This window comes from Miniopterus natalensis, chromosome 16 (assembly GCF_054644295.1).
Source record: "Miniopterus natalensis isolate mMinNat1 chromosome 16, mMinNat1.hap1, whole genome shotgun sequence".
NCBI lineage: Eukaryota > Metazoa > Chordata > Mammalia > Chiroptera > Miniopteridae > Miniopterus > Miniopterus natalensis.
Window position 1 is genome coordinate 2813233 of NC_142096.1, and position 27030 is coordinate 2840262.

The 27030-nt window shown below is 43.5% G+C and overlaps 1 protein-coding gene across 1 annotated transcript; it reads left to right on the top strand.

Moving 5' to 3' along the window:
* The first annotated feature begins 2751 nt into the window (after positions 1 to 2751).
* On the top strand, positions 2752 to 26230 carry SLC26A7 (solute carrier family 26 member 7). Its single transcript, XM_016198906.2, has 18 exons — positions 2752 to 3036; positions 6714 to 6824; positions 7798 to 7970; positions 9669 to 9833; positions 12377 to 12529; positions 13139 to 13221; positions 14614 to 14761; positions 15911 to 16024; positions 17057 to 17134; positions 18356 to 18451; positions 19071 to 19177; positions 20031 to 20097; positions 20973 to 21110; positions 22021 to 22069; positions 22484 to 22584; positions 24442 to 24496; positions 24597 to 24709; positions 26156 to 26230. Exons 1-18 carry the CDS (start codon positions 2844 to 2846, stop codon positions 26195 to 26197), a joined length of 1986 nt encoding a protein of 661 aa, XP_016054392.2. The 5' UTR covers positions 2752 to 2843; the 3' UTR covers positions 26198 to 26230.
* Positions 26231 to 27030: the final 800 nt, after the last annotated feature.

The following is a 27030-nucleotide window of genomic DNA, read 5'->3' on the forward strand; positions in this document are numbered from 1 at the left end:
AACATTTCATTTTGCTTTTTTTTATGACTTTTAAAATGGATTTTTAGGGAGAGAGGAAGGGAGAGAGAGAGAAACATAACACTTATGTGAGAGTGAAACATTGATCGGCTGCCTCCTGCACGCCCCCTACCAGGGGTCGAGCCCCCAGCCTGGGCATGTGCCCTGACCCAGAATCAAACCGGCAACCTCTCGGTGTATGGGCCGATGCCCGGCCAACTGAGCCACACTGGCCAGGGCCGCACAGTATTTCCTTAGAGGCTCTTTCCTCACATGAGCCGCGGCTCAGTCATCTCAGTCTTCATGATTGCCCCAGAAGCTCTTACATGCTGACCCTCGAAACCTGCCTAACACCCCCCGCCCATGGGGATCTCTCCCTGCTTTGTCTCCTCCCTTTCTCTCGCATCCACCACCCAGTTTCTCTCCTTTCCATGACCCAGGTCCTATAATACAAGAAGGCGCTGCGTGGAAAGCAGGCCTTTGCCAGCTGTGAGCGCTGGGGGCGAAGTCCCCCTTTTCCCCAGGACCGTCTCTCATTTTCTCTCTCCACCTGTTTCCCCGGCTCTTTACCAGCACAGCCCAGTAAACACACTCACTCACTCTTGGGTGATTTCAGGAGCAGGGACATTCAAGTCACATGTTAATTCCTGCCGAGTGGATCCCACGTCTGCAGAGCCTTCTGTTAGGTCTTTTTCCTAACCTTTTGTCAGGAAAGTAGCAAAGCGAGTTATGTGAGTAATCCCTACTCGCAAGGAATTTACAATCTCATCTGCGTGACCGGATAAAATCACGTGGAGCAGATTTCAAGGAAGAAAACCAACAGGCAGCGAGAAGGAGCCCAGCCTGCACCCGCATAGCTGAGGGGTCCCCTGGGTGCTGGGGGTGCAGCAGGCGCTGTGGGGAAACCAGAAAAAGACTCATGGCAGAGGTAAGAACTGGACAAATGTCTAGGCCAAGGGAAAAGTCCCAGGGACCAGGGGGACAGCGAGAGCCGCGCTGCGGGCCTGTGCAAAGCCCTTTCCCGCGGGCCTGCAGCCGCCCCTCCTCTGAGCTCCTGGAACATTTCCTGTGGGACTTGCCCGTTAATCTCTCTCATTCTGCCTTGAGTTGGTTATACATTTTCCTTTTTTCTTAATTAAATGAATCCTGGAAAATAAAGACAATATGTACCCTCTCTTTCATATCACTTCACACAGAGTCTAGCAAAACGTGGTTTTCAGTAAATAATTAGGGGGTTAAATAGAGTTGATGGGAAGCTCAGCAGAGGGGTAGAGGGGAAGGGGAGAGACGTCACATGCTTGTGCTGAGTTTAAGTCCGATGCTGAACACGGGATGTTCCAACATGTTAGAGATGTTATCCAAACAATGCTTTAGGAAGAATTTTTCTGTACTTCACATGGTGGGTCAAAGATGAGTTTATCTTTTTATTCGTATAGGTGTTGTCTGGACATCTGGGGACAGATTCCAAAGATAGACGATCCATAGGATTGACCATTAATCTAAATTTAGCCATGGAAACTTTTGAATAAATGTTAGTCTTTTTGCATTTTGTGGGCTGGGTCAAAGATACTCTGATAATCTTATGGATGTGAATACATCTTTTCATAAAGGTGTTGTTTTTTGGTATTGCTGCTGATAAGTAGGAGTGATACCCTGCTCTGGAGTAAGATTCTGGCATATTTTAAATAATGTATAAGCACCTGAAACTGCAAAAATACCTGGAAATGGAATTCCAGATTTATACTTAAAAAAGACTTTAAGGAAAGATGAATTCAAATTTTTAGGAGTCTTTTGATTGAGAAGCTACAGCAATATTTTATCAAATGAATTTCTGCTCCCTCCCGGTCTTGAGATGTCTTAGGACAGTTGCTGGCACTAATATGTCCGGGGATTCAGATTCGTTTTCGATTCTCATCATTCTGTTTATGTTACTAATATGTAATGCAAAGCTTTTAAAAATATGAATTTAAAGGATTAGATTTAAACAAATCATTGCTGTTGATCGGTGACTTCAGTCAAGCTTTCAATTCTTATTTTGTCAGCATAGATTTGAATTTATGACCTAGATATGTTTTGAAAAAACTCTTTATTGTGAATTTGGATTATAAAAGTAATACATACTCAGTACATATATAGCTTCTGGAATTATTTGCTTATATATTCAATGAAGTATAGAATACAAATATAAGTATTGCTGTTTGTGAATGAAAATCTTATCTCCCAGGAACTATAAGGACATTTAGCAATGCCCTCTTATGTTTCTGAATTTTGTAGAACTGAAAATGTACACTTCCCAAGGAGGTAAATCAAGATTCTCGGATTTTATTTTGCAGGGCAGACCCCTCTGGCAGTTTTATGTTTTTGCATAGCTTGTAGGGAGAGACTCGCCTAGCTGAATGCTTCCTGGTTTCATTAGCCTAACCCAGACTACTTCCAACACATGCCCGGACATTAGCCATTGGGATTGCAGCCAAACATTTAAGACTGCAGTGAATATAAGGGGATTTACTGGTGAGAGAGCTCTAGACCAACTTAACACTGAACCTATAACTTTTCCAAGATTGGAAAAATATTGTACTCACAGGAACCATTTCTCCATTTCATTCAGATAAGATTTCAAGTTTTTAATCTATATTTTTATCTAGAATGATTAGCTGCACCATAATACATACAGCCCGCTGCATGTATTTAAGGGCATCTGTTAATCTCTCTGCCTGCCTCTCTTTTGTTGATTTATCTTTTGGATAGCTTTGACATTGTAAACCACAGAATTGTCGCCTCGCGTTGAAAGGAGGTGCTCTGCAACAGCTTTTCCTTCTTGATTTCTACAAGAGAAGATCTGAAAAATGACAGGGGCAAAGAGGAAACAGAAAAGTGTGCTCTGGAGCAAGATAAATACTCCCCATTGTGAAGACTTTAAACAGTGGTGTAGAAGGCGGCTCCCTATTTTGGAATGGGCACCACATTACAATCTGAAAGAAAACTTGCTTCCAGATACTGTGTCTGGGATAATGCTGGCAGTTCAACAGGTGACACAAGGTAATGTACTGCATTTGATTTTCCTGTTTTATGCAAAATAGATGTCACTTTGCTTTAGTGGAAGAGTGTTGTGACCTCAGGTCTACAATTTAGCTAATGAAATAAATAATTAATTTGGGGAGAAGAAACACATTGAATATTTGTATACTGAATATCTGTATAAATATAGAGAGAATCCTGTATGCCCTTAGAGCTTATATTTGTTGTGCATGCTGATTTAATTGTGTATCACATTGTTATAGGACACCAGAAAATACGTTATTGGACAGCCCCCTGGGTCAGAGGGAGAGAGCTGTCTCCCCCTCACCTCTTGTCAATCTTGTAGGAAAGATTTCAAACGAGTGACACTGGAGCAATCTTGTAGCAGGCAAATTTATTAAGGAAGCAAAGCAAGCAAATTTATTAAAAATACACTTGGCATAAAACACAAGGGGGTACGCAGCTAATCTGAGAGCATGCCTGGTAGGGGTTCAAGACATTTTATACCCTCCTGCCTACAGGTTTCAAGGTTCCTCTGCCCGACTTGGGTACAGACTAGATTTCAAGGTCCCTCTTTTACTTTGTTGTGACTTTCCCAGAATTTATGAGAACATCCGGCATGTCCCGAGACTGCTGCTGCTTTGTTCAGTGAATGAGACAAAACGCCCCTTCCCCTCCCCGCTACTTTAGCAATTCCAGGGCGATTTAAGCTAAGCCTTGTCTGGTTACGGAGGAGGGTATTCACCATTTGCTCTCAAGTGTCCTTGGTTAGGGAAGATAAGGTCTTGCGATTCCCAAGCTGGCTTCGAGCTGCCCAAACTGTTTGGCCCTATTTTCTCGTCTCAGTTTCCCTATTCCATCTTCCAATCTCAGGTACATTGGTGTAGAAAAGACTAATTTTTCTAAAAGTGCCTCTTCTTTTAAAAACAATTCTCTCAAACTTTCTCATGCTTACCCACTATGGAGATATGAAAAGTAAAATATCACCCCATTGCTGTAAGGAGCATTGGACTGAGCTCCTTATATAGGTTATCTTTCCCTATCTTAACAAAATCCCAAGAGACAGCTGTCTCCTCTGCATTTTCCACATAAGAAAATGGAGGCCTAGAAAATTAAGTGACTTTTCCTCGCCCTCATTCCTAATAAGTGATAGAGTCAGGACTTAATTCCAAAGTCAACACTTCACAGTTCCTACTCTACACTCTGTGCTGCCAAAACAACTAGACTTATTCAGAACACCGATGCCATTAATAATAGAAGACATTTCTTTAGAAAGGTTCGAACAGTCTTCCCTTCAAATTACTTTTGCACTTAGCTCTCACCCCTGCAGCTCTTAGGCCGAAAGGTGAAGTTCCCAGGGAAACGGGCGCAGAGGAACACAGAGTACGGGAGGCAATGTGGTGGGCGAGCTGAGTGGCACAGGACTCTGGTCCGTGGGCATCGGCAGCCACAGGCTGGCCCGGGGGACCACTTGCGGGGAAAGAGCCTCTTTGTTCCTAACCTGCGACTCGAGCGCTGAGACCGAGGGGAGCCCCGACGTGCGTGGCCTGCCATAGGAGAGCCTGAGCCCTGAAGAGCACATGAGGGTGTTGGTCTGTGAGCTACGGGGTCACCTAGGATTTTGTTCCTAAACCCGGGAAATGTTACGCTGCCATAGCGCTTTGGGTCGCAGGGCAAAGAGGGATGTCGCTCATAATTATGCAGGAGGTGTGGCATCCCTGGCACGGAAACGTGGGGAAACTGAGCCCCGTTGCACTCCCCGGGGCAGCTTAGTGACTTGGGGAACGGTAAGCGGGAGCTCCTGAAGCAAATGAGGCTGCAGAATTAAAGGTTTTTCTGGAATATTCCCCGGCATGGTCTCAGGCTAGTCTACCCTGACTTTCTTAATCACTGTGCCTTCCTGCTGGTAACTTTTCTCTTCTCCAGGAACAACGACAGCCAAGTATTGCTAAGTAATCTAATGGATACTTGCCCCGACCCCATAAAACTACACCCAGGAGCTAGTAACCACCTGCTGGCTTTCCCCTTCTCTCCACCGCCCCTCGTCCTGTGACCACCCCCCACTAGAGTTCCAGGCTTCCTTCATTCAGCACTTCTGGTTTTCTTTTATTTTTGTAAATGTAAAATAATGGTGATTTGTACATTGGACGGCCATTTGCATATTTCTGCACTTTGAATAATGTTTCCTATAATATTTAGACCCATGATGTAGAAGAGTTGTGACCTCCCTTTTTAGGGGGGTGAGAACTTTGCAAGATTTGCAACAAAATAGAGAGGTAGTGAGTGTGAAAATAAAGCGTGTGGCTTAGGTAGTGGTAGGCTTGTCTTTCTGCCAGCTAAGATCCAGCCCTGGTTTTTTATTTATTTTTATTTTTTGGTAACTATGCTTTAGATTTGTTTTGGGGAATAATTCTTGTATTTTTACGATATGTGGTTTATATGAGGTTTTAATTTTGGCTCTAGTGATGGAGTTCAGGCTGATCCGTGGGTGGAGTCCCCCTAGACCAGGATTCTCAACCTTGGGGACTCATGTCGGAGGCACCTCTCACTGACACCAGAGAGGTGTCATCGGATGGCCCCTTAGTCAGAGGAAGAGGGCTGTCCCCAACCTCATCCTGGTCTTCTCATATCAATGAATTTATATGAGACCCTGATTGTGTTACGAAAAGCCAATTTGATTCAAGCAATTAGAGGAAGCACCTTTATTTAAAAAACAAAGCAAGCCCATCTGTACACCTGGCTTATGAAGCGCAGGCGGGCTCTCAGGGGATCTGAAGGGGGAGCTGGGGGGGGATCCGGGCATCATGGACCCTCCCGCAGATCGGTTTCGGAATTCCTCTGCTGAATATTCTCGGACAGATGAATTCTCAAGGTCCCTTTTGACTCTGTTGTGGCCTTCCCAGAACTCCTGAGAAGCACCTGGCAGTTTTATCTTCCAGGCCTTGAGACTGCGGCTTCCCCGCTTGGGGAGTGAATCTGCCCTTGTTTCCTGTCCCCTGCCCCCCGTTTCCTGCCTTCTCTGGTTCGGGAGGCTTTTAACCCTTTGCTCTCAAGTGCCCTTGGCCGGGGGAGACAATGGCTTGTTATTTACAAGCCCGCTGCAAATTGCCCGCCCTGTTTGGCCTTGTTTTACCTTTGCTGTCTCGGTTTCCCTCTTCCACTTGCCCTGGAACTTTCCTAGCTCCTTACTGCCCTCGAACACACCACCTTAGGCCAGCCAGTCAACCCGCCAACGAGGCAACGTTGAATGTGCCTTCTTTTGGCCCAGCCTCAGGCCCCTTTCATGCCAGGCTTCTCACCCATCCATCAGGGGTAAAGCTACAAATCCCGCCCGTCTCTCAGATGTTATTAAGCAAATAAAAGGATACCCGGGAAAGTGCTTTGCTAAGTGTGCATGGAGATCTTCTGCTGTGATGTTATCACTTTTACAGGCAGACACTCTGAGCAAATATTTTCATGTATTGTCTCTGTAACCAAGGAAAAAGGCAGGACTCCAGAAATAATGATTTTTAGAAATGAAATATAAACTGAGTGAATTTTCTATTATTTAGGACCATGATGCTAGTCTCTCATGGAGCAAACAGAATAATAAAACTATGGTTTATTTTTTCATTAAATAAACCAATATTCATTCTGCTTTGTAACGGACTATGTTTTGGGGTTATGAGACGGTCTTAATTATGTTGGTCTCCCCCCAGGGCTGGCCTTTGCCGTTCTCTCAGCTGTGCACCCGGTGTTCGGCCTCTACGGGTCTCTGTTTCCGGCCATCGTCTACGCCGTCTTTGGAATGGGACGTCACGTAGCCACAGGTAGTAACTGCCCTTTCCCATTACGCCTTTCATGTTACTAAAGAAAGGGACCTCCGAAGTGAGCATTAGTTATTGATTGCATTTCTAACTTGACTACTGAAAACCTCAGCAAATATTAGAGCCAAGACATTTAACTTTCTCTGCTTCAGCTACTCAATACGTATCGTGATTTATTGCTATATTACTAGGCAACCAGATTATTGTTAAAAAATTCTTTGCATTTTTAGATGTGAAAAGGCCATAAAAGGAAGACAAATGTTCTGAATTTACAATGAAATGGAGAAAATAAGCACTTTGGGGGGTAAAGAAAAGACTATCTAAAACTTAGTGACTTAAATATTGAAAAATATTGTCCACATAATCGACCTTTTAAGTTTCTTCTAAGCTATAATCCCTAGTGCTCTTTAATTAATATATCTTTTTCCTTGCTTAGCTCTGCATTACCAAATATAACGTGAACTGTCCCAAGTATGGTGGTCTGGTAATAGAGCGGGGTGGTTAAAATCAGGGGCTTCAGTTAGTCCTGAGTGTATGTCTCACTTGCTGTTTGTTATCTGCATGACCTTGGGCAAAGTTTTAAAGGTTTATTTGCTGCTTTCTTAATATTAAAATGCAAAAAAATTCATATGGTTGTAGTAAAAATGAGATGAGAGCATGTGCAGTGCCTGGTTTAGTCCTTGCTACACAATGAGATTTAATAAAAGCTACTATTATTACAAAATAATGCCTTACTCGTAACTATTAAGGTAATAATAATAAAAATACTTATAACTAAAAATATCCATAGAGGTATTTCTATTTCTATTAATATATATTAAAAAGGAACAAACCACGCTTTACTTCTTGTGACTTGCAAAGAACAAGTCTTGGAAAAAAAAGAGTACCATATGGATTCAACTTTAATGGTGGACTTGAACAATTTTTATTGAGTCTGTTCCTAATAGGAGATTCCCCTGCCGGTCCCCCTCTTTAGGCACTTTTGCCTTGACATCCTTAATATCAGCCAATGCAGTGGAACGGCTTGTCCCTCCCGGGAGCCAGAACCTCACCCAACAGAGTAACACGAGCGTGCTGGGCTTATCTGACTTTGAGATGAAAAGGATTGGCGTTGCTGCATCTGTGTCCTTCTTGGGAGGTGTGATTCAGGTACGTGGTGCTGAGATGTGGGGTGAGGAAACTGAGGCAGTGTCAAAGGCGGGCAGTTGGTGCTTTAGTTTGATTCATGGCCGTGGGGGTGTCTGTCTAGATGGATAGGGGCAGATGAGGTGTCTTTATGAAAACATGGTCTACTCCATGGAACAGTGACTCTAGAAGTGCTGGTTGAGTAAAGGAGTTAGAATTAATAAACTGAAGCTATAGAGAAGCAGTTTTTGACTTTTGAAGAACAAACTTTCTAAAAAGTGTTTTGCAAAAAGGAATGGACTTCCTCTCGAGGCAGTCCTCGGGGCCACCGTGGGATAATGTTGTCGGAGAAATTCCTACAATGGGGAGAAGACATGACTAGATTTCTAGGATCCTGCCCAGTTTTCAGAGTTTATGATAATACCACCTACATCAGTAAAAAAATACTATTTAGTTTTGCCGTAGGCTTGTTGGTGTGAGGTTGTTGGAACACAGGTCTTTCTGTACCAGTGATACTGGACACAGTGGGTCCAAAGCCTCCTGTCACTACTTGAGGCAAATTAAGTAGACGGGGTTGAATCATATATGAGCGTTTATTCCAATAATGCCGGCAGTTTGGGGGGAGTGGTCGGTCACCCTGGAAATTCTGCTCTTACTCCGCTCTCCAGTTGGCAAGAGAGACCATAACTCTGTGCAGCTGCGAGCTGCAAGTGGAGCAGGGGGAGGGGAGGGGGGGTCTGCAGCCCGGCCTTCAGGAGCTCAAAGTCTGATAACGAGGTGGCTAATCTTCTATAATGTTACAAACGGCTCAGCCTGTTCCTGGGACAGAACAATGGTCAGTGCTCCAGAGGCAAACTCCGGGAGGGCGTCAGGGTCAGTGCACAGCATGTCCTGTCCTTGGTCTGTTCTCAAAATGTATTTCTTTTCTGAGTAATGGACCCATTGAGGCATCTTATCTTTTTACAACCTTGTTTCACCCTCCAGTCTCCCAGGGTCTGTAAGAAGACCTCTTATCTGTAGTTAATAAGGTGAATGATTATGAAACACTGAGGTCCTGTTCTTATTATGTGCCCTCCCCCCAATCACCAATCTTTGCCCCTTTTAGCATAAGGTCTGCTGTAGCCTATTTCTTCAAAACATCGGACTATTTAGTCTGTGCTTTCTAATCAGTTGTCAAAATCAGATAACTCAGAAGTGAATATAAAGTACATGCTGACAAGTGCTGACCATTAGATGCGGATTGCCTGCTTTGAGCTACTTTGGCCTGCTCCCTCACTTTAAACTGAATTGTGTGCACCTAAACTCCCTGGGTGGCTGTTTTCTGGGTGGGTAGAGGCTCTATTTTACAACATTACATTATTCACAAGGTCAAAGATGATGTAAACACCAAGAAGAGAGAAAAATAGTTGATGACCACCTGGAATTGGATGAGAGGAGGAAACGATGTGACCTAAAAGTTAGGAACATTAAACTTCTTAGAATTGCTTTGCCTTCCAGCTCTGTTCAGAGGACAGACAACTGGATGTGAAATGAGTGGGACCTCAAATCTTCACAGTTTGTTGGAAAACAAACCATCATTCTTAAGAACATGTAGAGCCTTGGATGTATAAAATTGTAGAAACCCACTTTATGTTAGATCTCTAGGTCTGCGTGAAATGAAAGTGTGTTGGATAGTAAACTGTCCAGCAACCTTGGGGAATTTCTTTTCCTTTGTCCTCTTAGGTGGCCATGTATGTGCTACAACTGGGCAGGACCACATTCCTGCTTACGGAGCCCGTGATCAGTGCAATGACAACTGGGGCTGCCACCCATGTGGTGACTTCCCAAGTCAAGTATCTCTTGGGAATGAAAATACCCTATATATCAGGACCACTTGGATTCTTCTATGTGAGTTTTCCATATGTCTTTTTTGTTCATATATTTTGGGCGTGTATTTCACAAAGTAGAATTGGTTAATTATAATACTGAGCTATTTCTGTATTAAAGAAACTTGGGTTTAAATATAATCTTATAAGATTTTTAAATGCAGTTTAGGATGTGGTTTAACAAAAAATATCTATTAATTTGGAAGCAATTCTTTATAGTAAATAGTTGAATATGATATAATTTGGGAGCTTAATTAGGAAAAAATAACAGTGTTTTTGTATGTGAGCCAGATGTGCTGCCAATTTCTAATGGGAGCCATCTACTGGGACTGTGGCCTAGCTTAACAACAGTACACTCGACCACGCTCTTTCAGTATTCTGAGCCCTGGATCAGATCACAGGCCTGGTCAAAATTGGTGGCTGGAGTCTCAACAGTAGACAATCAGTAATTAAAAGCCACTTGAACCTGAGAGGGGAACGTAGGGACAGTCTAAGCATATCATCCTCATAGTGGTCTATTGTTCTTGGTCTAATGCAAGCTGGCCTAACTAGGATTGTTCAGGGAGTCACATCTTACTGGAGTTTTTATATGAAAATTAAAGTCTTGTTAATAAACTTGAAGGCTACCAAACATCACATTATTTAATTTTATTTTGTAGAAGAGGAAAGATATATTTTCCTTCTACTTTTCTAGGTTCTCAGCTGTGGCCACTGTAACAAAAAAACATATTAACGGGAAAAACAAACAGAAGTTTATCAACATGTCTATATGATATATGCATGTGAAAAACTCAGGGATGAGTATCTCAACAGAGGTGGCTAGGACTTTGGCTTACGTACTATCTTCACCTAATACAAAGGAAGAAGGGCGGGGGGTAGGCACGTTACCAGACGGTGACCAGGAAAAGTAAACCGGGGTAAGGTTGTTACGCAGGGTTAAGTGGGTGCCTTCCCCATTGATGGGGGTCTCGTGATTTAGAGCCATCTTTTTCTTTCTAACACAGAGAGGGAAACACCTTACAAAAATGGAGATTTCTTTTATAAATGTAAATTTCCCTTAAAAAAGCGTAAGTTATACTCTGTTTCCAAAACTTACTGTGTTGACTCTTTCTCCAAATAAGTTTAAAATATTCCTATGTCAAAAAGGCGTACTTTGAGGGTGGCATATTCTGATCTCCTACAGTGTAATGCTATATACTGCACTGCATATATATATATATATATATATATATATATATATATATATATACACACACACACTTATATGCAGTGTATATAAGTAACATTAATGTTTTATAACAAGAGTTTTCCTGTTTTTAATTTTCTTGATTTCAATAGCTGAATAGTAGCTTAATATATGGAAGTACAATAATATACTTATCTAAGAAAAAAGAACACTGGAACTGGTCCTAGAAGCAACATAATTCCAAACAAACAAGCAAAATTGAAACCAACTCATAGAAACAGAGCAGAATGGTCGTCTGCCAGAGGGAAAGGTTTTTGGAGGGCTGGGTGAAAGAGGTGAAGGGATTAAGAAGCATAAATTGGTAGTTACTCAGCAGTCCTGGGGGTATAAAGCACAGGCGATACAGTCAATACTTCGTGATAACTGTGTATGGTACCAGGTGGGTACTCAAAATACTGAGAGGAACACTATGTAAAGTATTTTATTGCCTAACCACTAAGCTGTACACTGAGACCAATATGAAATAAAATTGAACATAAAGATACAAAAAAAATAAAAAGTACACTCAAATAAAAATAAAGAATATATTTTTTGGAAAGCATACGGTCTTCTCACATTCTGTGCATTTTAGGCAAAACAAACCCCCCTGCCCCAGCCTATTTCTCTAACCCATCATCGCATCATCGGGCTAATTCCTGTTTGTCTTCTTTAGGGGCGGCTTGCTGGCCACTAGCCCCTCTGAGACACACGTGCTTCAGCTGCTCCTTCTACGTTTACAGCACCTACTGCACTAATTTGTTGCTTTAATTCCTAATTTGTACTCTAGATGGATAGCTCTATAAATACTGAGGCTTATCTAAATTGTTCACCTTTGTAGACTAGAATTGAGCAAAGTGGTTGGCATAAAGCATGTGGCAATAAAAAATAAAAGAAATACTGAATGACTGAGAATGTAGTAATATTTTACATTAAGTCAAATATCTGATGTCAGTTAAATACCAGTACTTCACTCCTTTATGTTTGATTCTTGGGCTTGAGGAAGAGTGTGTGTGTGGGGAGGTGTCCAAGGGAGCCTATGAAGTCCCCTCATGAGTTCCAGCATCCCTTGCTCATTGAAGGGGCTGGGACGGAGAAGTCATACAGAGAGTTCTTACGTAGAAAGAAGCAAACCCCGAGTTCACCAGAAGCACCAAGGGCAAGGCGATTTCGTACGTGCAAATGAATTAGAGCTTTGCCCTGGCCACCCGCCCACACCCCACCTTTCCGTCCTATAACCATGAAGATGTTTTAGTAAAACATCACCGAGTTCATTTGGAGCCAGATGTTGTTACATGGTGGGTGACCCTAAATTTTCTCTGCATCTTTTCTCATCACTGTAGATCTACACATATGTCTTTGAAAACATCAAGTCTGTTAGACTGGAAGCGCCCCTCCTCTCCTTGCTGAGCATTGTGCTGCTCGTCATGGTGAAAGAGTTAAATGAACGGTTTAAAAGGAAAATTAAAGTTGTTCTCCCTGTCGATTTAGTTTTGGTAAGTATGAAATCAGCATTTAGGGCCTGGCCGGGTGGCTCAGTGGCTGAGCATCCACCTAGGATCCAGGAGGTCACGGTTCGATTCCGGGTCAGAGCACATGCCTGTTGTGGGTTCGATCCCCAGCAGGGGGCGTGCAGGAGGCGGCCGATCAATGACTCTCATCATTGATGTTTCTCTCTCTCTCCCTCTCCCTTCCTCTCTCTCTAAAGTCAATAGAAACATATTTAAAAAAAAATTAGGATTGTCCTATAATGTTTACCAGTTGTTAAAGTTAGATTATGGTATCTATACACACCACACACACATACACACGCACTCCTATAGTGTTTTTCTCCCCTTCAAAATTAGACATAATTGGGTTTACATAGAGTAGAATATTATAAAAAACATACTGTAATTCCATTTAATTTTTGAGACTGCAAATTAAGGGCTCTCAAATCTCAGAAGGAGTTTTTGAATTTTAAAATTTCCTAATTTTTAAAAATCTGTAAAGCTGCTACATTACTCTTGACAATCATGGGACACATGAACAGTGTTTACTTTTAAAATTAGTTTTTCAAAAGGCTACTAATAATTTTCTTTTCTTTTTTTCAAATGGAACCACAGATTATTGCTGCGTCCTTCGCTTGTTATTACACCAGCATGGAAAACAGATATGGACTGGACGTAGTGGGTCACATTCCACTAGGGTAAGGCAGTCTTTTCTTCTTCCTTTGTTGTTTGTATGTTTGTTTATTTGTTTTTGATGGAGTAAGGGACTATGGAGGTAGGTGGTATGGATTTTATTTCTTTCAAAGGAGAATATTCTAATTAATTTCTATTTTTAAGTGATAAAAACAAAAAATACACATGTAGAGAAAGACTAACTTCTTAGTCTGTTTACGTATAACTAGGAATGTTAACTTTAAAAAAAAACCTGACTTTGATTTCAGAGAGAAGGGAGAGGGAGAGAAACATCAATGATGAGAGTCATTGACCGGCTGCCTCCTGCACGCCCCCTGCTGGGGATCGAGCCCACAACCCGGGCCTGTGCCCTGACTGGGGACTGAACCGCGACTTCCTGGTATATAGGTCGACGCTCCACCACTGAGCAACACTGGCCGAGTGATAACTATTTTTTTCAATTTATTTTTTATTGTTGACAGTACTACAGGTGTCCCCAACTTCCCACCCCCTCTTTGCCCCCTCCACCCAGCCCCTGCCCCACCCGAGGCCTCCCCCAAACTATTGTCTGTGTCCATAGGTCATGCATATAAATTCTTTGGCTAACCTCTTCCTGCCTCCCCTTCCTCCCTCTGAGATCTGCCAGTTAATTATTTTATACAGCACTGCTTCAGGGAAAAGATTTGGAAGTTATTTACAAAAATACTGTTTTTTAAAAAAATGAAGGCATTACATTTCCAAATTAGAGTCATGCTCTGGGATTCAGTCTTGCCCATTTCACTTACATAGTCTTAGGGCTATTTTTATTTCACTTAAAACATAGTAGAAGTACCCAAGCACGGTCTGACGCAGCACACCCAGGGGCCCGGGGGCTGGACAATGGTGAGGCAGAGGGCGGGTGCAGAAGAGGGCACGGTTTCCTCACGCGTAGAGCTTCCCTCTGAACACGGGGAGGAAGGTTAACAAGAAGGGTTCACCCTCAGAGGGCAAAAGGCTGCTCCAAATATAGCCTGAAAGAAAACAAGGGCCTCTCCGGAGAGCGGCGCGTCCTACGGGTCACTTCCTTTGAATGACCCGCGCACCAATGTTTATAAATCTGGGGCAATGTTCGTTGCTGAGTCCTCTATATTCCAGTCCCAAATTTTGGTTTCTAACCACACTAAATGGAGGGAGAATAGAAAAATTTCATAGATTAAAAAGATAATTTTTAAAAACTGGGTTTAGCCTATATGCAGTTAGAGGCTATTGGTGATTATCTCGGTCAGAGGGTTTCTGAGGTCAAGGCTGCTTGGTTTTCTACTGGGTATTTCCCTTTTTCTGCGTGAACTTCGGAGTCATTGCCGTAGGTGAATTCATTGCAGGCTGTTACAGAAAGTACACGGAAGGCGGCGACTTCATTACGGTGTTTCTTTGCACAGAATTCCTCCCCCCGAGGCTCCCCCGATGAGGGTCCTCTCTGCAGTAATCACGGAGGCCTTTGGAGTGGCACTTGTAGGCTACGCGGCCTCGCTGGCTCTCGCTCAAGAATCTGCCAAAAAATTCAAGTATTCGGTTGATGACAACCAGGTGGAGTATGCCCTGCCCCTCTCCACAGCTATGGTAACATTGTGCTGTGTACTCGCAGGGGCTGAAGATGGTGCCCTTATGAAAAATATGACTTCCCTCCGTGTGCAGCAAGAATAGATAAAACAAAAGAAAAAACCTCTAAATCATTCATAGCTGAGTATCTGTCCTTAATGGGTCGGTTTATTTCATTTTTAGAAAAAGGGGCATCTTGATTTTCTTTTTAATTTGCTTTTAGGCGAGAATCTAAATATATTAACATGGAGTAGTTACTTTTTAAAATTATGGATTTTAAAGTACAAAAACCATTCATATTACTGCACTTTGTGAAAAACCAAAGGTTGTGAGCATCTGTTTACAGGACGACAAAGGGTGGGGATAGTCTGGTCGTGTTTCTGAGCCTCCTTCTCCCAGGGTCTTGCTCTAAGCCCGTGGCCCTGCATTCCTGCAGCTCTGCAGAGACGGCAGCAAGCCCGGGTACAGATGTCAAACCGCCCAGGCCTGAGTCTCGCTCCCACACTGCGCGCCCTTAATTATTTCTGTGCCGCAGCTTCGTCATCTGTGTAAAAGAAGATTTGTTCATTCAGCAGATGCGCATTGAATCCTCCTGATGTGCCCGGCGCGGGTCTAAGCGCAAGGGATACAACCACCAACCACGCACAGCACAGGCCATGTCCTTTCTCAACTCAGAACCTCCCTGGGGTTTGCCCTTGCACTCAGATTAAAAATCTCTCTACCAAGGCTTACAGAGCCCTGCATGACCTGCCACCATCCCTTTTTCTAAAAAAAAATATGTTTTTCTTCATTTTTACGGAGAGAGGAAGGGAAAGGGAGAGAGAAACATATCGGTCGGCTGCCTCCTGCACGCTCCCTACTGGGGATGGAGCCCGCAACCCGGGCCTGGGCCCTGACCGGTTGTACTTTCCTATAATGTTGTTATGGGTATTAAGTGAGTCAAGTTTCTTAGAACAGTGTCTGGCTCATTAAATCACTCAGTAAATGTTTGCCTTTTTTTTTAATGGTTAAGTCACAAGAGTGGAGAGAACAGAAACTGAATGTAAACAAGTCTCAGTGTGTGACAGATTGTCCTGGGGCCTCTGAAAGCTGATTGTCACTGAGAGATGATGTATTCTCATACCATCGATCTTACAGGAGTTTCTGGCTCACGGCCTCAGCAATGTGATTTCTTCATTTTTCTTCTGCATACCGAGCGCCGCCGCCAAGGGACGCTCCGCGGGCCTGTACAGCACCGGCGCGAGGACGCAGGTAACTTCGCTTCCCGCGGGCAGCAAAGCGGCGCCCGCCTTTCCCTGCCCGTCTGGGGAGGGGGTTAATTACGAGCTTCTATCTAAAGTACAGAAAATCTTTTTACTTCTTCAATTTCTTCTAACTAGTCTCAAGGAAGTCTGTCTCTCTTCTCTTTCTTGTGGACGTTGCTTCCAAAAGCCAGCGGCTCAGTGAGCGGACCTCAAAACAATACTGTATCACTAGCAGCCCGATTGCCGGCCGCCTCTGCGCCAGAGCGCCCGCCAGTGGAGCCTCCGGTTTTGTGTTTTTGCTAAGCCCACCAATTTGAAATTTTTCCATTTTTGCTCACTTTCTTTAAATTAAATGAAATCAATTCTATGCAAGATTAGTCATTAATACTGAGATTCCTGTATGAATGTATGTACAAGTATTTCAGTAAGCAGTAAGATGTTTTGCACATTCGAGGTTAAAGAAACAATGACAGATTTTTTTAGGACTCAAGTCCACTCAACATTTGAGTCGCTGCTATATACCAAGTATTGTGCCAGGTACCGGTGAGATGACAGTAACGACAGTGAAGATGATCTGTGATGATTATCACAGTGGTAGTGTTGGTGGAAACACCTAGCGATTCATGTGCCAGGCATTGTGTGTCACACTTTCTATGTAAGTGAACTCATTTAACCCTTTCTAGGCAACTCTGAAGGAAGTATAATTATTATTCTCCGTGTCCGCATGATAAAGTTGAAGAGAAGAGCCTTAAAAAAATTACCCAGGCCACAGAGCTAATGAGTTGGCAGGGCTGGGATTTTAACCCAGATAGATTTTCTCCAAATCTTGCACTTTGAGACTCTGTGATCTGTAGAACTAGTGAAGATGAAATCAGGACTGCAAGATATAGATAATAATAGTCTCTGTAACTTAATAACCAGGTGCCGGCATATTGTTTTTTCTAATTGAGATGAACTAGGAATTATATTCCCCCCTTATAACACTGGAATTATTAGCAAGTTCAAGGTTTTCTTTTGTTATGTGTTTTGTGTTTTACAGGTGGCTTGTCTCATATCTTGTGTTTTCGTCCTGATAGTCATTTATGCCATAGGACCTCTGCTTTACTGGCTGCCAATGGTACAGTAGTGCTTTTTCACGGTCTACTTTTTAAGTTTACTTTTAATGAGAAGCATTATATATTAGATTTTCTTAAATTACTAACTTCAATGATCATTCACGATCCACGGGTCATTCATGTGACATAAGCAATGGTTGAATGGAGGAGAGGTACGAAAAGACCACCTCTGATGGGGAAGGAGCAGGACTTTTCTAATTATCAGGCTCTTGTATAAAAATGCCATAGTGGAGTTAGATTCATTCTGTGCTCACGTGGAGAGTGCAGTTAGGCGATCTCTGTTACAAGAAATAGACTTGGAAGAAATTTTACCCCAACTTGTACTGTTAGAAAATGTGTTCGGGAAAGACAGGGCGCAGAGTACTGGGTTAAAATCTCACCGCCTTTGACACATCCCTGTACAAAGTGACTCAGAATACTAGCCCCTGGGGTTCATCTTGCCTTTCACAGGCCTGAGGCACCCACCTTACGCAAGTAAGACTCTGGCCTCCAGGGAACCAGACACAGTGCCAGGCCTGCCTTGTTCCAAGTCTTCATCCATAGGGTGAGATTATGTAATTTCCCCCGGAGGGTCCTTCAATAATCAAGTTCACGTTTCAAGAGAGTGATATCTTTAGATGAAACCAGATGATTAACACGAAAGGCAATTATAAAGAAATACATGAGCCCTCTCTGGGTGGCTCAGTTGGTTAGAGTGTCATCCCGATGTGCCAAGGTTGCGGGTTCGATCCCCAGTCAGGGCACATACCAGACTCAACCAATGATGCATCAATAAGTGAAACAATAAACAGATGCCTCTCTCTCCCTCTCTCCCCTTCTCTCTCAAGTAAATAAATAAAAAATTAAGAAACACCTGATATAAATATTTAATTTTGCAACAAACAAATTTCAAACAAACGGTGGTAAGTAATGATTATGAAGGTAAGAGGACAGTCAGCTTTATAACACTCACCCTTATCAGCACTTTTCTTTACCTTTCTTTCTAATTTTTTAGAATGACAAAAATCGTACCCGTGATTTTCTAGGGTTGGTATTACATTCCTGAGGTGCAATAGTAGGTTAGTTCCAGACAAAATAAATATCACAGTAGTCTTCTAAATGGTGATGCTTCTTTTCTAGTAAGTACTCTGAAGACAAAGAAAGAAATAAAAATACCTTGGTTCTTTTAAGTTTTGAGTAAAATATTTATCCTGCTCTTTCATTCACCTGTTTCTCGTTCGTAGTGTGTTCTTGCAAGTGTCATCGTCGTGGGACTGAAGGGAATGCTCATGCAGTTTCGGGATTTAAAGAAGTACTGGAATGTGGATAAATTCGATTGGGTGAGTAGAAACTTAGCCTAAATTTTTCACCTTTGGCTTAAACACGTGTAACAAAACGGATTTTAATAGTTTTATTTGCAGAAAGTAGTTTCAGTCATTTGAGACACTTTACATTTGAGAAATTAACTACCATAAACTTATTTCAAAATCTTAATAAAGTGCATTAAGACGTGAAATGTCTTTATAAGAAATAGACATGGAATTTTGTCCAATTCTGATTGATGTGTTGAGAACCTTTAAAGAAATGCGGACTCGCTTGAGTGGATCGGGGGTTCTTCATTTCTGTTCTGAATTAACTTAGGCAGTGAAGCCCATCAGGAAGCACACACAGAAATATGACAATTCATACCGTGCGAGAAATCGGCACTAATTGCTGCGACACGTTCGCCACAGTAACACACGGTGAAAATCTTAACAGTGACCGCATTCCTTCTGAATACAAAAAGTCTCATGAGTTGGGTTTTAAATGGGTCACATTGCCCGGGGGAGGCCGTGACGAAGGGGTTTCGGAGGCGCCCGCTGGGCGCGGGGCCTGCTGCTGGAGCGCTGTGGCCAAGCTGAGGAGTCTGGCGGCCCCGGGAAAGCTGGGGACGCTGGCGGACCCCTCTGCTTCTTTCAGGGCGTGTGGGTCAGCACGTACGTATTCACCATATGTTTTGCCGCCAACGTGGGGCTGTTGTTTGGTGTCGTCTGCACCACAGCCGTCGTCCTCGGTCGCTTCTCAAGGTAAGATCTCACTGGGATGTGCTGTCCCGGGGACACAGCCGCGACGTCCGTGGCGCCACCGGCGGCTGTGGCCACAAGGCACCGGGCCTCCCGTTTTAACTCGCACCAGCGTGGGCCACAGCGGGAAAAGGCTTATCTGCACGTGGTGTGTAAGAACGTGGCCCTGAAGATAAATGTTGTCAGTACCGTAAAATAGAATATATAACATCTATTAAAGTAAATAATCTCCCTGCCATACACTGTATTACAGAGCTATTTTTAATTAAATAAAGAGATAAAGTTTACAATGAGATACAAACCATGGAACAATTTAGTACTTTAGAAAATAAAATAACTTCAGGAAATTTAATTTTTCAGAAGCCGTATTAGTCTATCTAGTCATAGACCTTTCTTTAGGTAATTTATCAAAGAACGTTCTCTCTTTTTGCCTTTTTTACTGAATACCTGTGAGCAGATTTTTCTGTTTTCCATCTGGTAACAGTTTTGCTCACTTATCCTTCCCTTGAAATTCTCTGTGAAATAAAGATTTTTCTCAAAATCTGTAGACTCTTTAACCTTTTGCTTTATAACTTGTATTTGTCCGTTCACCTCCTGTAGCTTGGCTATGTGTTGGCTGGGAGCCCCGATTAGGTGAATCACATTTTTAAATCACTACTTAAGAGTCCCTGTTGTTACCCTTTATGCCTGGGGATCCTAGAGAAATACGGACTTTCCAGTGTTTTATTAACAAATGGGACATAGGCCCTAAACCATTTTAGATACGTCCCTGTTGTTAAAACATCCTTTTAATTTCTCTGTGGTTAATGTAGAAATTAGGAAATGACATGTTGTTTTTCATCTGCCTTAATTCTAGAGCAAAGACACTGAGTATAAAAAACACAAAAGAAATGGAATTTAATGTGAAGACAGAAGTAGATGGCGTAAGTTTAGTTTCTTTTCTCCTTTGGGCAGTTACTAACCATTTTTGTGATTCAGATGGTTTTAAAATATCATTAAAAGCGGATAAGTTATGACACTGAAAAACATTATAATTGCATTTTTCATTAGTTTGAACTTTAAGTTGCAACTACCACACGTATGGTAGTTGACATGCAGCAAACCAGCAGAACCACTCCAGGGAAAGCTGCATTCGCGTCCACGCGCGACAATGAACCACAGGCCCCGGGGGTCATAGTCAGGCTCACTCGGGCGCCTGGAAACCGCTTTCCCGCTGCTGGGGCCCATGAGACGGTCGCACTAACCCAACCAGCCTCTCCCAAGTAGCGGTGAGGAAAGACGGGGACTGGGGCAGGGAGAAGGCGACGTCAGGCCACGGTAGTGTGTGTTTTTGTGCTTTGTTTTTTAACACACACAATGAGGTTGTATTACTAGCAGGTGGCAATCAATCCCATGGTTATGGAATGACGAAAGAGTCAGTTCCTCGCGCAGGGTACAGTTATTAAAAAAAAAACGGACGTGTTTTCCCTGCTCGTGATGATCAGGCCCATTGTGTTTCTGCTCTGGCTTCTTCATTCCGAGGGACAAGTGTGCAGTGAGAAAGAGCCGTTTTCTAAAATGCTTCAGACTCATCTCGTGGCTACTAATGTTTCTTAGTGAAGAAAATGCACCTATTTCCCCTGAGAAACACGATAGTATATTAAGTTCTCCGAGTACATTTTAATGATGGAAATGTTAGCGAAGAGATTGCTTCATGACCGCGTGACATTCAGGCTCGTGAGGCTGAGGGTCATTGGGTTGAGTTCCCCTGTTTTATATTATTCAGGATTCTGAATCTAACCCATTTCTCCTCCCAAAGGAAACCCTGCAGCAGGTGAAAATTATCTCAATCAACAGCCCGCTTGTTTTTCTGAATGCGAAGAAGTTTCACGCTGATCTCACACATATAATCCGAAAAGAGCAGGCCAGCCACCAGCCGCTCGATGAGACCAGCAAGGTAGGACCAACTGCTTCATGATTACAACGCTGTGACACAGGTCACCTTATGTCACGATACTCAGAAACGTGCATCAGCAGAATTACACTATAAAAGTGCACAGAGGCCTCTCCCTCAGCAAAACGCTATATTGTATTACGCTTTTTAGATGGTCTTACAGTTAGCTCTCAGGGCGTCCGTGATCATCGATTTTAAGTTTAACAGTAGGATACGGAGTCATTTTCATTATTCAGCGTTTCCATAAATCAGGAATGTTCCTCAGGCATTTTTGTGGATCTTCAGATAAACAGTTAACTTTTGTATCATACGAAATATATGGTTATATCAATGCCAAGGTGATTGAAGGCCAAAGAGTGGTAGATGAATATAAATTTAGCAGAGCATGTAGGACAGGATATACAAGAACTGAAAAGCATTAAGCACAGAGACCGTGGCCATCAAACTTCCCTAGATTATTAAGAGCGTTTGTTTACCGAAAAGCACGAAATAGGGCATTAAAGATAAGTCCGAGTGGAAGATGGATGTAACATCTAAAGTGCAAAAATAATTGCTTTCCCTAACAAATCAATAAGTATAAAGAGTGCCGTGTGAACGAGGTCCCTTTCTGATTGGATACGCTACAGGACAACGCGTGGGAACGTTTAATTCCTGGTCAAAAATCAAAACAAACTTAGTCTTGCATAAAATATTCTAAACAAGACAGTCTTACTTGACAACGTAAATGATCTGCCGAGCGAGCTTACGCTTAGAGCTAATTATCATTTTATTACTGCCCTTTGTTGTACTTACTCTTCTGAAATAAATAGACTATGGAAAATAGGCATCGGAGGCCAGCGTTTTGTTATTTATGGAGAAAAGAATGGGAAGGGGTGAATTTTTATTATGCTATTATTGTTTGTTTTCATTTCAGTGTGAACAAAACACCTTGCTCAGTTCTCTGTGCAATGGCACCTGCAGTGGTGAGTCCGGGTTTCACACAGGGTTCTGACCTGAAGCAGCCCAAGGCGGCTGCGGCTGGTCCTGGGGCCTCGGTTCGAGCCTGCTCGGGCCCCCCCCCCCCCCCCCGGCCAGATGCTTTTTCCAGAATGATCTAAACAGCCGAGCTTGAGTTCACCTCCTGTGAAACGATTCTGGTAGCTACCCTATCCTGTCTGCTTCCCCGAGGTCTATAATAATTACCCGAGATAACATGTAAGTAATAAAAAATCAAAGATTTAGGACAGAACGAGTCTTGAGTTGACCGTGTAAAGGTTCAAAGCGTTTGGAGCCAGTCGTGTTGCGCACGAGGCCACCGCCGTTGCTCCACGTTCGACAGAACCCGCAGCAGAAACCTCTGAGTCGTCTCCCAACCCGGGCCTGTGTTCCTTCTGCAGAGGAAGCGTCACAGTCCTGCCCCAGCGAGGGGTGGCGTGTGGTCCTGGACTGCAGCGGGGTGACCTTCTTTGACTATTCCGGGGTCTCCGTGCTTGTTGAGGTATTTACACAGCTTGTGTTTGGACTGATGACCCCCCTCCCTTCAGTCACAGGGTTTCACTGCCCACTCTGAGCCCCGGGGCCCTGATTCCTGTGTCAATGCTCATCTCCCCGTCCCCTCCGATGCCCAGAGAGCGCTGGGCCCCCCACGACCACGATGTGGGATTAAGTGTGTTTTTCTGCAAACTGGAAGTAGAAATACCGACTGTACTAGGTTGTTGTGAAGCTCAGAGATGATATGTTCTATAGAAAGATCACGAAGTTTGTAGAAGTTAGTAAATACTCAATAATGCTAACTTCTATTTTTTCTCATTTTGTAACAGTCTTCTCTTTTTCAAAAAAAAAAAAAGTTCTTTTATTGATCTCAGAGAGAGGAAGGGAGAGGGAGAGAGAGAGAAACATCAATGATGAGAGTCACTGATCAGCTGCCCCCTGCACGTCTCCTGCTGGGGATGGAGCCGGAAACCCGGGCATGTGTCCTGACCAGGAATCAAACCCTGCCCCCTGGTTCATAGGCCCATGCTCAACCACTGAGCCACACTGGCTGGGTGCAATAGTCATTTGTTAAAATGCAAATACTATCATTGCAACTAACACTGTGTCTTCGTTGTGGCCATCCTGAAAGAAGGTCCACAGCGAAGAGCCGCCGAGTCCCTTCAGCCCTGCGCTTCTTCCCCTTTTTAATAACATTTCCTTGACTATTTTCTTAGTTGCTTTAGCATAAAAAAACGTTCTCCTAGGAGTTAGACATTGAAGGAAATGGGGCGGCTTTTATTTATTTTTGTACTTGGGACACTGGAGAGGTCAGTGAACTGCAGATTGTGTTTATCGGCTCCCACAAACCACCCCCAGCAATGTGTGTGTGCTTTACTGAGCTTAAGAGAAAGTCAAACACTGACAGGTCACCTTGAATTAACGATTTCAACTTACAGATGCAGGAGCCATTGGTTCAACGGCCACGCTCAGTTCATGTATTAATTATTTAATTGTTTGCAAGTAGATTCATGCTCAGAGCGACACATCTCCTATCCTACAATTCTTCTAGCACAGAACTGGCTCCTGCTACAAGAATATAAGGGGACATTTTAGATGTATTATGCGTAACCTTAGAATGCGTTTAAATGCTGTTTTCTTTTTTATATGTAAGATACATCACTGTTATATAACAAAATCCACCCTACAATTACTAAAACGTCTAGATTTACTTGGGCTGCCTTTTACAGGCTGATTTTTGGTTTGGGTAAATTTAAGATCAGGGCCTTGAACACACTGTTCCTACCTGAGATTTTCTTGGACTTAAATGAGGCGAGGCCTGACAGTATGGCAAGCAGATTACTTAGGGTCTCTTATCTCGATGGATCCTAAAAAATGGAAGCAGGGCACTCAAGCTTGGTTTCAAGTCCAGAGAGGTTCTCAACTTACCCATCACGGATGGGATTTCGAGAGCCCACGAATATGCACAAGTTGTTGTAAAAATATTAAAGTCAGCTGTTTTCATCACTTTTATAAATGGGTCCTTGACCTCCAATAAAAGAAGGTTGAGAACAATTTTATATAATTCTTACAGGGAAGGAAAGGTAATTTTTAAAATTTTCATTAAAGGAAATGGAAAATGTAAGCAGCCAAATGTATTTGCATAAAAGGTAACATGCCCGGATGCATTCATCTGGCTGAGACAGCCTTTCAGGAGCGGGCCAGGGCACGCCCGGCTGTGTAGCAATACTGCCCTCTGCGGGTCTGACGTACAAATTGGCTTTTTGCTAGAAATTCACCTTGCTTCTGAAACAAAAAGCCTGTCTTATCCCTTCTGGCTGGCTATCCTGCATTCATCGCTGAAATACTGTGTTCATTCTCCCAGGTTTACCTGGACTGCAAGAGCAGGGGTGTGGATGTGTCACTAGCCCACTGCACAGGTAAGAGGGGGAATGTCCCTGGCTAACATGAATCCTAGAACCATCGGACGCTCCCCTCCGGCTGCTCTGCATACCTTATACCACTTGTGCTTCCCTGTAGCTTCCTTGATAAAAGCGATGAAGTACCACGGAAACCTAGACTCAGAGAAGCCAGTGTTTTTTAAATCGGTATCCATGGCAATAAGTCACATCCATTCAAGCAAAGTGAGACAAGTAAGTTGGCCTGCAACAGTTGTTATAAGAAAAAGTAGAATGTGAAATCAAGGGCTTCGTATTTTTAATAATAGCTTATTACTCCCCTGGCATCTGAGACTCTATTAACCCCCCCCCCCCCCCCCCGAGTCCGCTACCAGGTAAAGAAATGTTGCCATTCCTTTTCTGGACCAGTTATGAACATTGTTTGCTAGTTGGGATTTTCCAGTAGCATCATGGCAGAGAGGATTTGGGGATCACCTACTAAGGACAAACTGCTTGCTTGTAAAATAAAGGCCTCTTCCAGGATCCACGATCCTAGGAATTTGAATCCCCCCCGTCAAATACAAGGACTCTAAATATAGCCTTATGGCTTTTTCCCCTGCTCTAAATATAGCCTTATGGCTTTTACCCTTGACTCTCTACTCATGTCACCATCTTTGGAAACTCTTTAGAAAGCCCAACACTCACAGGATCTGAATTGTCACGTTAAGCTCCAAATACGGGGCTTTATGATTAGTCTTAGAACTGTTCCCAGAGCTTTGGTTTCCTGCACCTTTTCTTTGATATTTAAGTCATGTTGCCTTTTGTCATCCCTAGAACAGAATTTGGTGCCTCCCAGGGCCATCCCTATTATATTAGATCCGAGCTGTATGTATTTACACAGTAATAACCCTACTACTACTGTTATTACAATTAAACCCTAACATCCTCGAGTGCCGGTCATGTTCCCGGAATATGCTAAGAGCTTTGCCCACATTAATTCACTAAATTTGCTGCAACCTTATGAGGAAAGTACTATTATTTAAGCCATTTTTTAGAAATGAGGAAACTTGGTGGGGGTGGTGGAGGGATTGAGAAAAACACCAAAAAAAAAAAAAAATAGAGAAAAAACTCAGGGACAGAAACAACAGTAAGGGCGCGGGGATTGCTGGGGGAGGGTGGGGAGTAAAGCGGAGGAGGGAACAGGGGAGACTAATGGTGACGGGCGGGGACCCGACTTGGGGCGGAGAGCACCCGGTACGGCGCACAGACATGGGCTGTGGAGTCTGCACCTGAAGCCTGTATACTTTTGTTAACTAGTGTCACCCCAATAAATTCAATAAAAAGGGGGGAAGCCCCAGAAATGCTCCTTCTGGGAAATAAAAGTTGTCAGTTTCCATCAAGCAAGCTTAACAGTGTGGTGAGAAAGAATAAAATTGTTTCATCATGTCCCCCCCAAAAAAATAAAGAAATAAAAATTTTTTAAAAACACACACCCAAAAGCAATGAGGAAACTGAGGCCCGGGAGTTACACGGTTTGTAAGCGGTCGAGCTGGTTTCCACTCAGCCCTCTGACCGCGGGCTCGGAGCTTTAGGCGGCTGTGGTCTGACGCCCCGCGGGCGGCCTTCTTAGCTGGGCCGCAGCTCGCCTCGGGGCCTCTGGGCCGCAGCTGTCGGCAGCAGTGCTCACCTCTCGCTCTTCAGTTGCAGAGCCTGAGCAGACTCGGAGGCCAGAGTGAAGCCTGACGCCGCCCCGAGGGGCCCCCCAGCACGCCCCCCAGCACGCCCCCCAGCACGGCGCGGGCCCTCCTGTGTTGAGCTCCTGCAGGGACCCCTGCTGGCCCAGTGTGACGTGGCTCCTTCACCGCAGGGTCCCTGGGCGAGATTTGCTGACAACTTTTTTCTCATTTGTGTTAGTGAGCAGCTTGCTTCATTGAGTAGGTTGTTTTATAGTTATTTTATAAAGTTGGTATGCATTTATTTTGTTTGTCTGTTTGTTTTTCAATTCTCACCCGAGGATATTTTTCCATTGCTTTCCAGAGAGAGTGGGAGGGAGGGAGAGAGGAACATCGGTGTGAGAGAGGCACATCGACTGGATGCCTCCCGCCCGAGCCCCCCAGGGCGGGGAGAGCCCCAGCCTTGGTACGTGCCCTTGGCTGGGATGGGCCTTTCAGTCTGTGGGCCGACTCTCTAACCACTGAGCAAACCAGCCAGTGAGGAATGCATTTAGCTTTAGTGTCCTGAAAGGTAAACATGAGCTTATTTCCTTTCCCCCAGTGTCCTGTGTTGTTTGATTTCTCTTTTGTTGTAAGTTAATTTGTAAAAGTGGGAAACACTTTGTCATGAGAGGTTTAGCACATTTGCAAACCGTTTGTAAAAACCCGGGTCATCTGTAGCTAATATGCAAAAGAAACTTAGCAAATTGCCATTTTCCCTTGGGGGGGGGGACCCAACCAAGTAAATATCAATAAGGTTAAATGTTATTTTATGGGCTATGATGGGACATTCACAGAAAATAAGTCAAACAAAAGCAAGTGGCAAACTAGAAACGCTTGCTCTCTCTACTTTTCCATGCAAGG

Bases quoted from the DNA above. Each gene is read 5' to 3' on its own strand.
- SLC26A7 (XM_016198906.2), top strand. From the start codon at position 2,844: ATGACAGGGGCAAAGAGGAAACAGAAAAGTGTGCTCTGGAGCAAGATA. The intron at 12,530-13,138 runs GTAAGTATGAAA...ATGGAACCACAG, and splicing joins TCCCTGTCGATTTAGTTTTG to ATTATTGCTGCGTCCTTCGC. The intron at 22,070-22,483 runs GTGAGTCCGGGT...TTCCTTCTGCAG, and splicing joins GTGCAATGGCACCTGCAGTG to AGGAAGCGTCACAGTCCTGC.